This window comes from Leptinotarsa decemlineata, unplaced genomic scaffold (assembly GCF_025532065.1).
Source record: "Leptinotarsa decemlineata unplaced genomic scaffold, Ldec_3_MD MMD2_tig00026314_RagTag_RagTag, whole genome shotgun sequence".
NCBI lineage: Eukaryota > Metazoa > Arthropoda > Insecta > Coleoptera > Chrysomelidae > Leptinotarsa > Leptinotarsa decemlineata.
Window position 1 is genome coordinate 1,262,574 of NW_027412684.1, and position 17,387 is coordinate 1,279,960.

A 17,387-nucleotide genomic window follows, 5' to 3' on the forward strand; every position below is an offset into this window, starting at 1 on the left:
GTTTTGGAACATTGTGGACCATTAGAAGTCCTTTTAGTGTGGATGAGGCTCCCAATTGATAAAGATATATAGAGCAAGTTCCGTTGACCCCTTATGATTCAAAATTAATACTCTTATTTCAACTATATTATCCCATTTGAACTCTTTGAGCAAAGGTCTCAGCTACTACTTTTGATAAAATTCGCTTGACCAAAGTATGCTTGAAAAAGGTGAAAATAATATCTACTTATAGACAACAAAAAGTAAAGATACACCTCAACCTTCAAAATATGTCTGTCTGTTTAAAAACTGTTCACTACGGAAAACAAAACCAATGCATTTGGAACCTTTCTTCATCAGATCTGTCGCGATGGTTTGTCAGGCCGCCTAAAATCATTTTCTTGTGTGATAGTTTCAATTTTGCAACAACTTCTAAAAAAATTCATTAACTAATATAATGTGTATGAAATGCTTAAGGCAAGTAACGCATTTATTTAATAAGAAATTATATCATCTTCTTCTAAATAGTTCTCCAATTACTTACCAATTTATATGTTACCATTATTTCAAATATTGAAATGGATCTCATAAGCATCCATTGAAAGATAGGCATATGCCATCGCGAACTTTTTTTGTAAACTCATAAAATAACAATATCCAGTGAATTGTTTTGTTATATGTTAAAGGGCAGCGTTTTCGATGCAAGCTCTCAGTCTGACGTCATCACTCGAGGGTCATCCTGTACATAACAGAAAGTGATAATAAACAACAAGGTCAGATATGACATAAAGAAATGTAAAAATTATGCTGTCTGGTGTCAGTGACCAAAAACTTATTTACTAGAAACTGACCACGTCGATATGGATTTTCTCCCCATGTCAGTTGAATTTATTTATTCATTCATTCAATTTCCGTGAAATTATACAAAATCTAATTCAAAAGTCAAACTCTAGAGGTTCAATTTACAGTAAAGAAAAGCACATTTGCAAATCGTAAACCAATCGGAAAAACGAAGAAATATTCTATAATTTTGAATAAAGTAAGAATCTCCACTTCTGCAATAATCTCAATAATCACACACTGGAGGCTTCTGGCAAAAATATTAGTTATCTTTGATAATAAATATGGCAACAAGGCAGATGCAGGATTGTTGAATAACTGAAACTGAATATTCATGTAGGACGCATGAATAACTTCAATGTATACAATTAATATACAATGGATTCAACAAACATAGACCAATAAAAGGTATCGCGAATGAAAAAAAATGAAAGAGAAATGAATATTTCAGATTCAATGAAAAATACTTTTGTAATATCATGCCCCACCCAAAATTATGTGATTCTTAATATACTTCAATCAGATTTACTCTAGCTCTATTGGTTCTAGGGGACGCAGTATACCCGTAATTTGTAAAGACGCAGTATTGATAGAGAGATGTATATATACATATATATACACACATATATATATATATATATATATATATATATATATATATATATATATATATATATATATATATATATATATATTATATATATATATATATATATATATATAATATATATATATATATATATATATATATATATTATATATATATATATATATATATATATATATATATATATATAATATATATATATATATATATATATATATATATAATATATATTGATACCTTACCTAGACAAACATAAAATAATTAAGGACTCACAAAACGGGTTCTAGATCTACTGAGACAGCTATTTGTACATTTGTTGAGTACATCTATAAATATCTCTTTTTTTCGATCTCACGAAAGCTTTTGATTGCCTAGATCATACTGAAACCAAACTGTGCTCACTAGAAATTAGTGAAAATATATTGAAGTGGTTCATGTCATTTTTGAGGCACAGAAAAATTATTGTGAAACTCAATGGAGCACGATTTGAATTGCATAACATCAATCTAGGAGTACCACAAGGATCTATACTGGGTCCATTGATTTTCCTTATGTTCATCAATGATCTACCAGAATATATGAATGCCGATTGCTTAGTATTATATGCCGATGATGTATCTGTTGCATTTCACAGTGAAAATGAATGTGCATTTGATGAGAAAGTTAACGAACTTCATTACAAATTCAGTAACTGGTGTGTCTCTAATCGATTAATACTCAACCACAACAAAACCATTCTTATGTAGTACTCTATAAAAAACAATAATGTGGTCCCGGAAATAAGTTTACGTAACAAGACATTGATTACATCAGAATTAACAAAGTTTTTAGGACGTTCTCACACTCCAATCTATCCTTCAGAAATTGTATCGATCATATCAGCAAGAAAGTAAATAGTGGGTATTATGCCATTCTGCAAATGAAGAACATCTTCAATAAGCTTCAACTTATCAATATTTACTATGCCCTCATATATCCCCATATATCCTATAATATAGTTGTCTGGGGTAATGTAGTATCATCTCAAAGATTGCTGATATCACAAAAGATAATAATACGCCTCATTTTCGGAATTTAACGTACATATTCATGCAAATCCTACTTTATAGAAAACAATATCCCCAATGGGCCATGTATATACATCATGAAAGCATTATTGGCAATTAAATTACAAATCTCTAACCTCCCGACAAATGGTGATAATCACAATTATAATACAAGATACGGTACTCGCTTACAGATACCACAACATAGAACAACCCTGTTCGAAAATACCCCTTCCTTTACAGGGGTTCAACTATACAATAAGATACCTGAGGATATTGCGAGTGAGAGGAATTACAGAATATTCAAAAACAAATTGAGAACGCTTCTAATCAGTAAATGTTACTATAAAGTAAATGAGTTTTTTACTGAGTGACTATGGTACCTGAATGCACTTCAAATGTATTTCAAATATGTATTTTATACTCTTAGGTATATGACCGGTGATAATTATCAGAATGTTACTTTATAATTTTTACTATTATTCAAGATTTTATGTGAATTGTGATCTGACTGGGATAAAAATATTATTATTACTATAATGAGGTTATAAAATTAGGTTCCCAATCTGTATTGCTCATCCATTGTTTCAAAGGGTATTTAAAAGAGGTGTGGCAATTCGAAACTCTCATGTTTTTTTTATTCTAGTTTCATAACAGTAGTCGATGGGTGTTAACTTGATTTTATTTTTGTGAGTATACATTAGAATTCGTTGGCAGAATGTCTTGTATCAAGAAAATTGGTCTCTGAAAATAGCTTGTCACTAAGATATCTTACGTTCTTCTTTAAAATTATTCTCAGGATCTATGTTTGTGTGTTATTCAAATTATGTATGTTATTTTCTGCTACACCTCCCCAACCTTAGATTTAGTAAGATACCTGAGATTGCACAAGAGTACAGCTTTTTCAATGCCATATCCAAGAAATCCACCAGGTACTTGAATTTTGTGAGTAGACTTCTTGATTGATTTTTCAATTGTTATTCCGAGATATTTCAAGTGATCTTTTTCTTGTATACGAGTGTTATATCCGATGTCCAAGATTCCTAAGTTTGGAAGGTGACTTGGGTAAGATGTGAACGGTAAATAGTATGTTTTCTGACTGTTGACTGTTAGTTTGTTGTATTTGAATCAGTCACATACATTACTCAATTCTTGTTCTATTCTTGTTTTCAGATCTACCCATGTTTTTCCCTTGTAGATTATTGCCGTGACATCTGCAAAACTGATGAGTTTACATTCAGTCGTAATGTCATTAAACTATATATAAGAACAATATAGGTTCAAGTACCGTACCCTGTGGGACATCGTAAGTGACAGTCTTTTTATTCCTTCAATTTCAACTACTTGTTTTCGATCTGATAGGTAATCTTTCAGTAATCGGTAAGTAAGTTCTCTTATGCCGTTCGAGTAGAGTTTTTGTAATAATCTCTGGTGGTTTACAGTATCGAATAATTTCGATATATCTTTGTTGATTTCTAAAGTCAGCATTAGAATGTTATCTGATGTACTGCGATTTTCTCTGAAACCAAATTGGTTATCAGACAGTAGGTTGTATTTCTCAGTGAATCTATGTATTCTTTCTTTCATTATCTTTTCAAATATTTTAGAAAAGACTAATGAGTGTGTGATTGGGCGGTATTTTTTTGTATTTATTTTATTGCCATTTTTGTGTAGTGGTTCGATAACCCCTATTTTTAGGCAATTTGGGAGTATTCCTATCTCAAAATCAGTGTGATGATTGTGTTAGTGACTGCCTTGATTCAGTGTTTTCATTCTTTCAAAATACGAAACAACTCACGATTATAAAATATTTTTTTCTGCAAATATCTGATTGAATAAAGAGCGAAACCCTATTCAAAGCCCTTTGAAGGAAAATTGCAATTTGAGATTTCATATGACCAACGCTATTTGAGAAAATGTAGTCTGACATAATTTTGAGAAAAAGCGTGCGCTAGGAGTCCATTGTTGATTTTTTCCAATCTTTAATTAAACAAAAGAATTTCAATAGTCCTTATCGTCGATGCTGCGAAAAATATATACATAGTATCTCAGCATATTTATTCAAGACTATATATAAATATGAGATTTAGAAGAACAATGGAAGGTACGAAATTCACTTTTGATGAAACGAAAAATGTCAAGTTAGTGTCATTTGAAATGTTGTGGTAACAACATGCGTTTGATACTTTACCTAGTGTTTACTGTGATCATTGAATTTGTGAGTATTTTTCAATAACTATCTAATATTTTGTATACAAAAACTCATTCTTAACTCTACCCAAGAAAAAAATGACAGTGAGTTAGATTAAAGGTAATACTGGAAACTCTGGCGTACAAAAAATTCAAAACAAGCATTTTTCTCAATTCCCAGAAATGCAATACTATTCTCGACGCATAGAGGAGGTGGAATTTTCTTCACCACCCGAAGAAGCCAACCGGTGAAAGCACGCCGAGAAGAGTATTGCATTTCTGGTTATTTGGGAAAGTGATTGTTTTGAATCATAAACAATGTGAAAGATACAATAATCATCTTCAGATTCGTTTGAGTGATACTGAAGTTTAAAAAAAAAACAAAAAAAAATCGGTTCAGTTTTGGTATAGTTTATAGGCAGAGTGTCGAAACTGAATTTTTACATTGGTTTCACCACAAAAGGCTCATTTCTTGGTAAGATTTGTTCCTTCCTTCTTGACCGAGTAAGTATCACTTGAATTGCATTTCGAAAAATGAACCATTATCTATATATCATAAATTTTACGTTCCAAAGTTTGGTGTGCGATACCATTTTTTCTGTTTGGACTTTTTGGAGAAGTATTGTGTGACCCGACACCTAAGTTTTCTCTTATTCAACTTCTAGTGATGACATATCTTCAACGAATTTCGTGAAATTTATACAAAAACTGGGATGTTTCAAAAATCAAAACCAAAAAAATTCTAGCAAATAGTTACCGGAAAAAAAAACAGAAAATAAAATTGAGGACGTCAAAAATGAAAACAGTGAACTGTTGATTTCTGACGAATCAAAAGCAAATGCTTTCAACAAATATTTTTGTTTTCGCTCGCCAATAAAATACCAAAAACGTCACGAAGATATAATAGAACAAAGCTTTACCAAACTTTCTTTCTTAACCCTGTAGACGAGAAGGAAATATCAATCATAATTCAAGCACTATATTCCAAGAAAACTCCAGAAGTTGATGGAATAAGCACAAAAGTCATCCAACAAATCTCAAATGGAATTCTGTCACTTCTTACCCATCTTATAAATAACATATTTGCTACTAGCAAATGTCCGGGTGGATTCAAGAAAGCCGTAATTACACCAATCTACAAAAAAGGAGATGAAACATTATTATCGAATGACAGACCCATATCAGTAAGTAGCTGACTTGCGAAAATATTCGAGAAAGCACTCAAGAACAGAATAAATAACTTCTTAAACAAACATAAAATAATATCTAATAAACAATTTGGCTTTCGAGAAAAAATGTCAACAAATGATGCAATTGCCTACTTAACCAAAGAAGTATCTATGTCCTTAGATAAGAGTCAGCCCAATTTGTGCGTGTTCTTGGATTTGGCCAAGGCGTTTGACACGGTTAGCCATGAGCAGTTGTTACAAACTTTGGACGATATAGGGTTACGAAGAGAACCGAACAAACTTCTCACTAGTTACCTTTCTCATAGAAGACAAGTAGTGAAAATTAACAATGTACTAAGTGAAGAAGAGATAATCAACTATGGCGTACCCCAAGGTACAGTTTTAGAACCGATACTCTTCATCATTTATATAAATAACTTATTATTGTTAAACATGTCGATAGGAAACATCATCAGTTTCGCCGACGACACTGCTATCTTCTATATAGATCAAACATGGGACACATTGAAAAACAAAGTAGAAGCGGATCTGAAAATCATATTCAGTTGGTTCAATCAAACAATATTAATTGTCGATTTTGAAAAAACATTTTTCATTCCATTTGCCAATAATAAAAGCACACTACCCAATTTTGATAATTTGAACATAGAACGATAACGGAAATATGGAAGTAATACATTCGCGAAACGACATAAAATACTTAGGAGTAACAATAGATAAACACTTACGTTGGGATCTTCACATAACGAATATAACGAAGACATTAAGATGCTTATTATATAGATTCAGAAAATTGAAAAACATACTCGACATTACTTACCTAAAAATGATAAACTACGCTCTCGTTCAGTCAAGACTACAACACGTCATTCTCAGCTGGGCTGGTTCAGTTGAAACCCATTTGAATCAGTTGGATATCCCCCAAAAAAGAATTTTGAAAAAAATCTATGGCAAAAAAAACAACTACTCCTCCAAGAAACAGGTTTGTTTCACATATTATACGTATAAGCTATGCGCCTCAATTTCTCAGACAAACCGGGAACATTGGGTATGGTGTTAGTTGTGAGATTTGTGTTTTTGTTGGATTTATCGTGATTGTGAGATCTGTATATATTGCGTAATGCTTTCACCAACTCCATTGAGAGCTCTTCCCACACACTGCTTCGGATATGCATTTTGCTTCAGAAGTGTTTTAATGATAGTTATTTCCTCTTTCATATTTTGAACAGAATTGCAAAACTGTCTTTGTCCTATCATACAAGCATATAACTATACTTTTTTTGACGCTAGCGTGGTGATTATATTTATAGTGGAGGTATCTATTAGTATGAGTTTTCTTTCAATTAACACTCGCGTCAAGAGTATTCATCGATTATTTATCGTAACATCGAGAAAAAGAAGTTGATTTGAACTTCCCTTTCTAATGTGATTTTTTTTGTTGGTTCTCTTGATTTCAAATAATTCAAGAAAACATTGATATCATCTGGGTTATGGCCCCAGATAGCAAATATTTCATCAGCTTATCTCCACCATGTCTTAAGACCATTCTGGTCTGGTCATTCTATTTAGGTCTCCTTAAAATTCTCGATGAAAATTTTACTCAGAATCGATGACAATGACAATGTCATTCCAAATTCTTGTTGAGGCTAAAAGTTCTCCATTACAATTTTTAAATTTTCCAGATTGTGGAAAGTGACAAAAACCTACGACAGGTCGATGAAAACTCTGATTTGCTCCACAAAAAATGACTTTTGTTCAACATATACTTATATATTGAAATAATTTTTGTAACGTTCATATATATTCTTGAGGAATCTATTGTATAGCGAAACACGTGTCATGGTTTGTGTAAAACCCTTTATAGTGAAAATCGTACAATGAACTGTATGAATTAGTTCAACCCGTTTTTACTCGTATTTTTAACGCTAAATCTGCTAAGTTATAACAGTAAATCTACAAATTTCTGCTCTTTCAGAATCTTTTTTTAAATTTGGAATATTTGCAATAATTTTTGAGATATTTGCACTCAAATGGTGAATTACTCTAGGTGAATTTGAAGGTGGTTGACAATGTTTCGTGGTGTACTTCATCAGTTTGGACTTCCATTGTCTGATATAATATAAATTGATTTGAAATCCCTGAAAAAAAAAATTAAAATAATTATTAACCGAAAATAACAATTTTATTAAACAAAAGACTGAAATTACAAAGAAATAACATACAAGCAATAATCAAAAAATAAAAAATTTAAATATTAATAAGAGCTGAAAACTAAAAAATAAAAATATTTTTAACAAAAAATGAAAAATAAAAGATTTTCGGGTCATCACCCGAAGACGATTGTGAATACTAACAATCGAAACGTCGTGACGTAACTTGGTTTGTAATCTTTTATTTTTTAGTTTTCAGTTTTTATTAATGTTTCAATTTTTTATTTTTTGTTGTTGCTTGTATGTTATTTCTTTGCAATTTCAGTTTTTTGTTTAATAAAATTGTTATTTTCGATTAATCATTTTTTAATTTTTTTTTCAGGGATTTCAAATCAATTTATATTATATTAGACAGTGGAAGTCCGAATTAATGAAATACTCTAGGTGAAATTATCCATCAATGATTTTCTGTGCGGGCTAACTCAAATTTTGTGAAATGGCAATTGTGAACTAATCTACTTAGTCATTTTATGGATAATCTTACTGCCTAGAACGAAAATTATTTGAACTGTACTACCGTGGATATCATCGTTCATCTTCAATAATCAAGTTTTGAGTTTTTTGTCAATCTCACACATGCCATTTTTCGTAGGGAGGGTATTCATCACAGTACCTTTCCTCAGTACTATTTTACTAACTACTTTTAGAACGAATAAAAAAAAACCGAGGTATTAGTCAAATTTACGGGAACTGAGAGCAAGAATCAAACATTGAATCAATCACATTCAAATCGTCAAGATTTGACAGTGAAAATTTAATTGAAGTGATTAAATTTTTTTAACACGGCGCTTCAGCTTGATGAAACCTAAAAATATCAACAATGATGCTTTGTTTGTCGTATAAAATATTCCTTATCAGGTCTATTGACTACCCAAATATTTTAACAGCTGATAAGAAGATAACAAATGGCGTTATGTCAATCAACCATCGTTGACATTTATGCATGCAGATCTTGGTAATTCAATTCTAACACTTGGAAGTCATGCCTAATATATCAATAAAATCTCAGGAATGCATGAACAACAATTTTTATTCATATAATTTTTTCGCCAAGTCCAGGCAGATGAGCAGATTTTTGCAAAATTTCATTGTAGAGCAATCAGATTCTTTGAATATTTAGTTTCCTGATATTTCTTGATAAATCTTTCAGATGTAATTAAGACTGTTTAGTAGGATAAAATTGTCTCTGAAAATACTTTTATAACTGAGAATTTTCGAGGGAGGTTAAATACGAGTATGTGGGAATTATATTAGATCCCAGATTGAGCTGGGACCAACAATAAGAAACTAGGCGCACCTTTGCATGTAACTGACCAGATATGATTTATTGGCAACACACAATGGTAGTTCAACACATGATATCTTTGGTTTGGTGGTCAAAGATGAAAAAAGCGACAGCTATTGAAAAATTTAAAGTAGCTTGTAAGACAACGTTTGATGAAATCCCTTGATGGATGTTCAAATATTCCGGAAATTTCAGAAATGGTCAATCCTAATAGACTTTTCCAGAAGTCTGGAACTCTTTTTACAGTACAGGTACTCCGTTTCCATTTGGGTAAACCAAAACCGATATCAGTTAACTAGTTTAGTAATCCAATAATTTTTTTTGAAAAAAGGTTGGTTTAGTAACAGGATCAATTTTTTTCCTTAAAAAAAACAATTGTTTTCTTGCCGACGTTTCGAATTTAATTAAATTCTTCTTCAGGGCTCGAAAAGTAGTTTTTCGTGTTCATAATATTACTATTTTAAAAACCATCAGACATATTGAATACATATTTAAAAAAATAAAAAACATTGGTGTTGCCTCGGAAATTTTGGTTGTTTTGCAATGTATTTTATTTTTTTCAAATATGTATCCAATATGTCTAATATTATCAACACGAAAAAACTACTTTTCGAGCCCTGAAGAAGAATTCAATTGAATTCTAAACGTCGGCAAGAAAAGAATTGTTTTTTTAAGAAAAAAAATTGATCCTGTTACCCAACTAACCTTTTTTCAGAAAAACCGATATCAATGATATGTTGTGGTCCAGTAAATGCGCGTAGATTTCCATCCGATAAACTGTCGCATGGGTCTCTGATCAAGTTATCATCTGTGTTCTAAAGTGTGCTAATCTATACCCCATCAAAACCTGTAGGTGTTTTTGATCCATCTATGAATGAAAATCTTATGAGTTCTTCTCCCAGAAAATTGGGCCCTCTCTATTCGGGATTAGAACTGAATGAAGCCAGTAAACTGTTGGTGGTATCAGCTAGAAGATCATTTCTAAAATGTAATGACTTTCAGTATAAACCAGTAATTTGCTACGCTCCAAATGAGAGTGTTTTGTGCAATAGGCGATATGCACAATTCTGTATGATATCCATCGGTTTAATCTGATAATCTGATTAATCTGTGTTTTCGTTAATCAGCTGTTGCCTCCATACGAACGACAACTCTCAGAAGTTGAGAAACTTGTGCGAGCTAAGGACTAACGACGTCTTACCTTTTAATGTGTGATACCTAACACGGTTGCAGAATCATCCCAGCTTCAACCAGATAAATTCTCTCGAGAAAAATATCTGGTCGAGGCAGGAATCGAACCCACGGTCTTCCGATCGTGAGTCGGGCACACTACCACCGCGGACAATTCCACTAGCCTCTAACTTCAGAATGAATGAGGAGAGGTAGGTTTGGAATGATTTTCATAATCGCAGAGATTTCCATCACATTCACCCGCTCGGTCAATATACATCCGTCTTTCAAATGGAAGTGTATGCAAAACTGGGCGCAAAAAATTCTAATTTAGGGCCTCAGCGGAATGGCTGAACCAATATTACGGTCAGCCAGGCTAAATTTGGCGCATTGATGAACCTAATAATTATATTGAGGATGTTCTGGAAATATTACAAACAACTGACGAAACTGCCGGATCCGTGCCTATACTGGGTGCCTATAATCATAGGCAACAAAAAATTTGATGAGTTTATTAGACATGTATCGCCAGCTGCATTTCTTCATCCTGAACTAGCTGTGGAAGTACTCAAATCTATGGTACAAGGCCAGATCAGGAAATGTGTCCGCAAAAAACCTGAAAAGTACAGGGATAATACAATAAATTTGAGGCAATGGAGAACGGGAGGCAAGCGATTCATGAACTAACCATATTATGTTTCATACGAAATTGCAAAAAAAAATTATAACCCTATGAGCATGTGATATTTTTCGGAAACTTGAAAATATGGTCAAGTTGAACGTCTTCCAACCCTCAAAAATGGACAGATTTTGATTCAAGGTAACATCGCTCCTACTTCACTGGAAATCATATGTTTGTCATAACTAGGAAATTTAGAATCTAATGTTTATAAATGTAGTTATTTTGAGTTGATTGATTCATTTCAGTAAAACAGAGTATTTTGAATAAATAAATTAAATGCATTAAGAATGTTCGTGAATGAGCAAGCAATAAAATTTTTTGGAGCGGCTATAAAAAGATAAGAAATTTTTCAATTCACATTCAAATAAACACCAATTGTGCGACCTGTTATTCTATTTAAATTACGTCAATGTAATCATCAAACCTTATAAAATACTTTTTTATAACAAATAATATTTGTTTTTTGTTGAAAACTAAAAATTACTAATGAAAGCTGTATAACAAAAATTGATCTCGCATCGTTTATAAGTTAAAAATTTGTTGATAATAATGAAAAGAGACATGTGTTGATTTCGGGATATTGTCGAGGTAGTACTAGAAATTTAAGTGGCATGGTTCTACACAAAAATCATGACACAGCCTCTTTTCATGACTGATGAACTATTCGATGGTATAGTCGAAGCTATCGGCGTCTAACAGGCCAAAAAACCAATACAGAGAAATAATGCCGCTGCCAATTAGTCCACGTGGACTGAAGAATTGGCGGTTCGTATTGGATAAATTTTACTAACCGACTTTTATGATTGGCTGAAGAGTCATAAAATTAAATGTGTCATGTTACGGTGACGAATAGAATGTGGGGATGAGTATCGCCGTTGTGTCGTCAATGTTTAGTTCAGGAATTGATCGCGATTTGAGTGTTGAAAATCGATATTGGTGAAGTTATGATTACTTGAAATTTTTGTTATATATTTAAAATGTGGCGTCCTTGGACAAATACTAATAGTAATAACGAGTGTGATAACAAAGCAGACTTTTTCCTGTCTAGTGATTCCAATAGCGATGATGAACAAAAAAGAGATACCAGTGAATAATATTCGGATGCATTTGTATATTGAAACAATGTATATAAGAATATATCTCTCAAGTTTGGTTTCGAGGGAAACAAACTATTACAAGCATTATCAGATTTGACCAAAATTCCTTTCTCAACTGTACGTGAAATAGTCGAAAACATACCTTATGAACGCAGGACGAGATGTGATACGGGATTACCAAAACCTTTAGATGTTCATCTAATAAAATCCTTGAAAAAACAATATACGACTGTTACAAAAGCAATGAGATTCCTACAACTGAAATCATGAAGAAGAAATTGAATACTGCCGGCCATAACGTGAGCTGCTGTGACAAAACTCTTCAGAATTGGATAAAAAACTAGGATGATAAACAAACGTCAAGTAGTTACGGAAAGCAGAAGAATAGTGGAATTGCTTAACAGATACTTAGAATAAATAACTAAATATATACAAGAACAACGGCAAATTTTCTATTTGGATGAAACTTGGTATGACACTCACGACACAGTTACGAAAGGGTGAACTGATGGTTTGAGAATGTGTACGCCTAACATGCCTGCAAACAAAGGATCGCGACTAATCATTGTGCATTTCGGGGGAAGTAAAGATGCGTTCCAAATTCTTGTGGGAAAAAACTTGAGGACTGCAATGTTGACTGTCATAAGAACATGGAAGCTGATATTTTTGAGAAATGGGTTGAAAACACATTGATCCCAAATTTGGATGCGAATAGTGTAATGGTTTTTGACAACGCTTCCTATCATTCGCGACAGCTCATCAAAGTATCGAATAAAAATTCGAGGAAAGATGAAATACACAGTTTTTTAATGGATAACAATTTGTATTTTGAAGATAACTATACCAAAAACTAACTACTTGAAATTTTACAGGCAAGAACATTTGAAAAAGTGTGAAAAAGAATGAAATAATTCGTGGACACAACACTCAAAAAATAGGGGCAAACCGCGGACACGTGTTTCTGGCTATTGGCCTCATCAGCGCGGTGCAGCCAAGTGTAAAGATGGGCAACACTTGTTTGCTGAAAGCAGGAAACAACACATACGCACGGAGTCAACAACAGAAGCCAACCGCACATTTGTGGTTCCAGTTAGAAGACCTAGAATTCCTAGGCTACATCTAACATGACCACGTAGGCAGCTATAGCTGCCGCAAATCCGCAAATCCTTATGGATTAAGGAGCTAATTTAGCCCGAACGTGATTCAATTTATCAGGTCCAGTGGCGTCTCGAGCGGAATTTGAACGAATATTTTTGACGTAAAAATGTACGTCACTGACTTTTGTGCCATTTTTATTATTTCCGTGAGCAATTTAAAATAAAACTTTTTTGTCTCTTGAATTTTTTTCGTATCTTGCTCAGTTTTTAAGAAAAAAAGTCGTCCTAATTGCATATCCCTAGACCTCACATAAAATAATATGGGGAATTAAATGTTTCTTTTGGAAATTATTATGTTTACAATTTTTCATTACTAATTATATAACAATAACAACAAATATTAAATAACATTAACGTCTAGACTAACGAATTGCACTAAATTAAGTGTTGGAAATGGCCTCCTTCGGCTTCATTACAACCGTCTAGCCGCCGCATCATTGAATTTCGCATTCTTCTGAAAATACCTGGCGTATTTTCTAGATGTCACATGAATTAATGATTTTATTCCGTAAATCCTCTTCACTTTGAATAGCAGTTTTGTATACCAACGCTTTAAGGTGTCCCCCGAGGAAATAATCTAAGGGATTCATTTGGGGCGAGCGAGGTGGCCATGGATGTGGTAATTTTTTTTTCTGATTGATTCGGCCGTTACTTGATGAAGATCCATAGTAATTTCACAAACTACGGTACAAACTATGGTAATTTTCATCCAAAAATTGCCGTGCCACTACACTCAAGCGTGGTGGAGCATCATCGTGCATGTACCTCATACGGAACCTTTCCATGACTGGAAAGTCCAGGTAATACAAATTCTAAAAACCTTCGGTATTCTTCTCCATTAAGTCTAGGTGGAAGGAAGTGAGGCCCAATGAGATGGTCACTGACAATTCCAACCCAAATATTAAAAGAAAACTGTTCTTGAAAATTATTTTCTATCAAGGCGTGTGGATTGTTTTCGGTCCAAATGTGACTGTTGTGGAAGTTAATAATTGCTTGAGAAAAACAAGCTTCATTTGTAAACAATATTTGACTTAGGAATCCTGTATTTCTTCTTATTTTACCGCGTAATCAATTAGAAAAAGTTAGTCTTACAGGCAAATCTCTGGGCAATAGAGCTTGCACACGTTGCATGTGATAGGGATATAGCTGCTGGTCTCTTAAAATCTGCCACACTGTGACATGGGTAATATTCAGTTCTTCAGCTATTTTCCGAGTACTGGTATGAGAATTTACTTCAATCTCATTTAAAACAGCTTCTTCAATTTGAACTGTTCGTACCGTTGTAGGCCTCCCAATGACAACCGTCGATCTTTTAAAGCTGCCTGTTTCAGAAGGTCGTGCATGGAGGCGTACAAAAGTTCTTCTATTAGACACTACACGGTGAGGAAATCTTTCATGGTAAATGCGTCTTGCAGCATTCGAGTTTCCGTGAGCCACTCCATAACAGAAATGCATATCTGCCATTTCACTGTTAGTAAATTGAACCATGTTTTACAAAAATGGTTCGAAAAATAACCACTAAACACACTTTTTATAACAATTATAAATTAAAAGCTTATAAAGTTGAAAACAACTGTCAAGTTGTTTATTAAATGCTGCAATCGTTTTCCAAGGCAACCCTTGATTATTATTTATGGTATTTTCAGAAGAGTGCGAAATTCAATGATGCGGCGGCTAGACGGTTGTATTGAAGCCGAAGGAGGCCATTTCCAACATTTAATTTAGTGCAATTCGTCAGTCTAGATGTTAATGTTATTTAATATTTGTTGTTATTGTTACATAATTAGTAATGAAAAATTGTAAAAATAATAATTTCCAAAAGAAACATTCAATTCCTCATATTATTCTATGTGAGGTCCAGGGATATGCAATTAGGTCGACTTTTTTTCTTAAAAACTGAGCAAGATACCAAACATATTCAAGAGACAAAAAAGCTGTATTTCTAATTGCTTACGGAAATAATAAAAATGGCACAAAAGTCAGTGGCGTGCATTTTTAGGTCAAAAATATTCGTTCAAATCCCGCTCGAGACGCCACTGGACTTAATAAATTGAATTACGTTCGGACTAAATTAGCTCATTAATGTTATGAATACCATTGCCAAATTACAACAGAATTAGGTAAAGGATACTTAAGATATTTACGAATAACTTTTTTTTTATTTTTATTTCAACACACTTTATCTTGAGAACGAAGGTTTTGCGGACCCATGTTTATATGAACATTTCGTTTTAAAATTACCTAAAGAATGGTCTGTTGAATTTATGGTGCATACATAATTAACATCCTGTATATAGCTCTCTGTGACGACGTAATTTTGATTTGAATATTTGCGCATATTCCAGCATACACCATATTCCATAAAACACCTCTTTTGGAGATCAGATGTGGGTTTCTTTAGCCAAAAATGACTATTCTGAAAATGATTTCATCGGTGATTAAAATTCCAGTATTAATTAATAGATTTTCATTCACTCACTGAAAAAATCATTGGCAAAGTAGCAAAGAATGTAATTTTGTTTATCAATAAATGGGAAAACAATAAGCTATTAGATAGGTGAATTATTACGAAAATAACAGAAAATAAATATTTCGAAATAAGATCTTGTAATATTCATCTCTCCTAACTACCTACGCCGTAGGTTCTGGGAAATGCCTGCCGCAAAACAACCACTTTCCCGGCTAATACCACGCTGGATATTGAATTATATCCGACAGACATTTATGCAAGATACCACTCAGAGGTTAGTCTCGCTTGGGCTTGGAGCTTTTCACGAAATGGGGCTGTTACTATTCAAAAATCTTTCTCTTAAACAAAGGTTTTATATATACAGTTGACCCGCGTTGAAATTAATCGAGTCCTAGGCAATTTGCTGTTTGGGACGGATCTTTCCTGCACTGATAAGAGGTGATACCTTGAAACCGATCTGTAGGTGATCTACTCGAATATTTTCAGTATGATACTGCTGCTGGATGAACAAGAAATTTCCGCGAAACTAACCTCTGTGTCGCATAAATGTCTGTTGGATATAATTCATTATTCAGCTTGGTATTAGGCGGGAAAGTATTTATTTTCCGGCAGGCATTTACCATAACCTACGGTGTAGATGGATGAGAGGGTTGAATATTTCGAGATTTCATTTCGAAATATTTGTTTTCTAGCACGTAAGGGAGACCGGGGCAAAATGAAGTCCGGAGCAACACGAGAAGTAAGCTTGTGTGCGTGAATAGTAATCGTGTTCGGAGCGGCGACAGCGCCATTTGCACGAACTTCACTCTCCGCTAGTGTGTCCAAGCAGAGCGAACAGGTTAGAACTCGTTCTTGCGTTGCAGAGAGAAAAAAGTAATAATGCAAGTGTTTTTACGCGATATTTGATTCGAAAACTGATGTACAGACATGTAAGTACCTGTGTTAATGTATTATTTCAATCCCGAGCTTATTATAGTAGTCCAAAACATTAAATTCAAACCAGATTTTTTCGCCGGTAAAGTTTGAGGTTAGAATTGCGTCATCTTTTTTATCTACGTGTGGATCGGGGCAAGATGATCGGGGCATAATGGGATACTATCCCGTTTTGCCCCGCCCTTGTGATTAAAATAACATTTTCTATGTACTAATAATCAAGTGACTGAAAAAGGTAAAAAACAAATAAAGAAACCTGGAAAAAAGAGTGCAAAGAAGATTAAAAAGACAACTGACAAGGAAAACCTGCAGAAAAAGCGTCAAACCAAAAGGTGCAAAAAAGAAACTGAATCGGAAGATAGTTCATCCCAAGAAGGGGATGATGACTGTGCTTGCATCTATTGTGGGTACTTATACTCAGATTCAACCGAAGGTTGGGTCATCTGCGGCGTGTGCCACGGTTGGGCGCATAATTCATGTGCCGGAGTAGATGAGGAAGATGAAGAGGCACACATTTGTGAACGCTGTCTA

General features: G+C 33.5%; 1 protein-coding gene across 1 annotated transcript in view; it reads left to right on the forward strand.

Annotated features, from left to right (window-relative positions):
* The first annotated feature begins 4,551 nt into the window (after nt 1-4,551).
* The window catches only part of LOC111509190 (uncharacterized), a 67,806-nt gene continuing 54,970 nt past the window's right edge, over nt 4,552-17,387 (forward strand). Inside the window, 1 exon segment of the mRNA XM_074181680.1 lies at nt 4,552-4,690. Coding sequence (XP_074037781.1) covers nt 4,646-4,690 — 45 coding nt within the window. The 5' untranslated portion in view covers nt 4,552-4,645.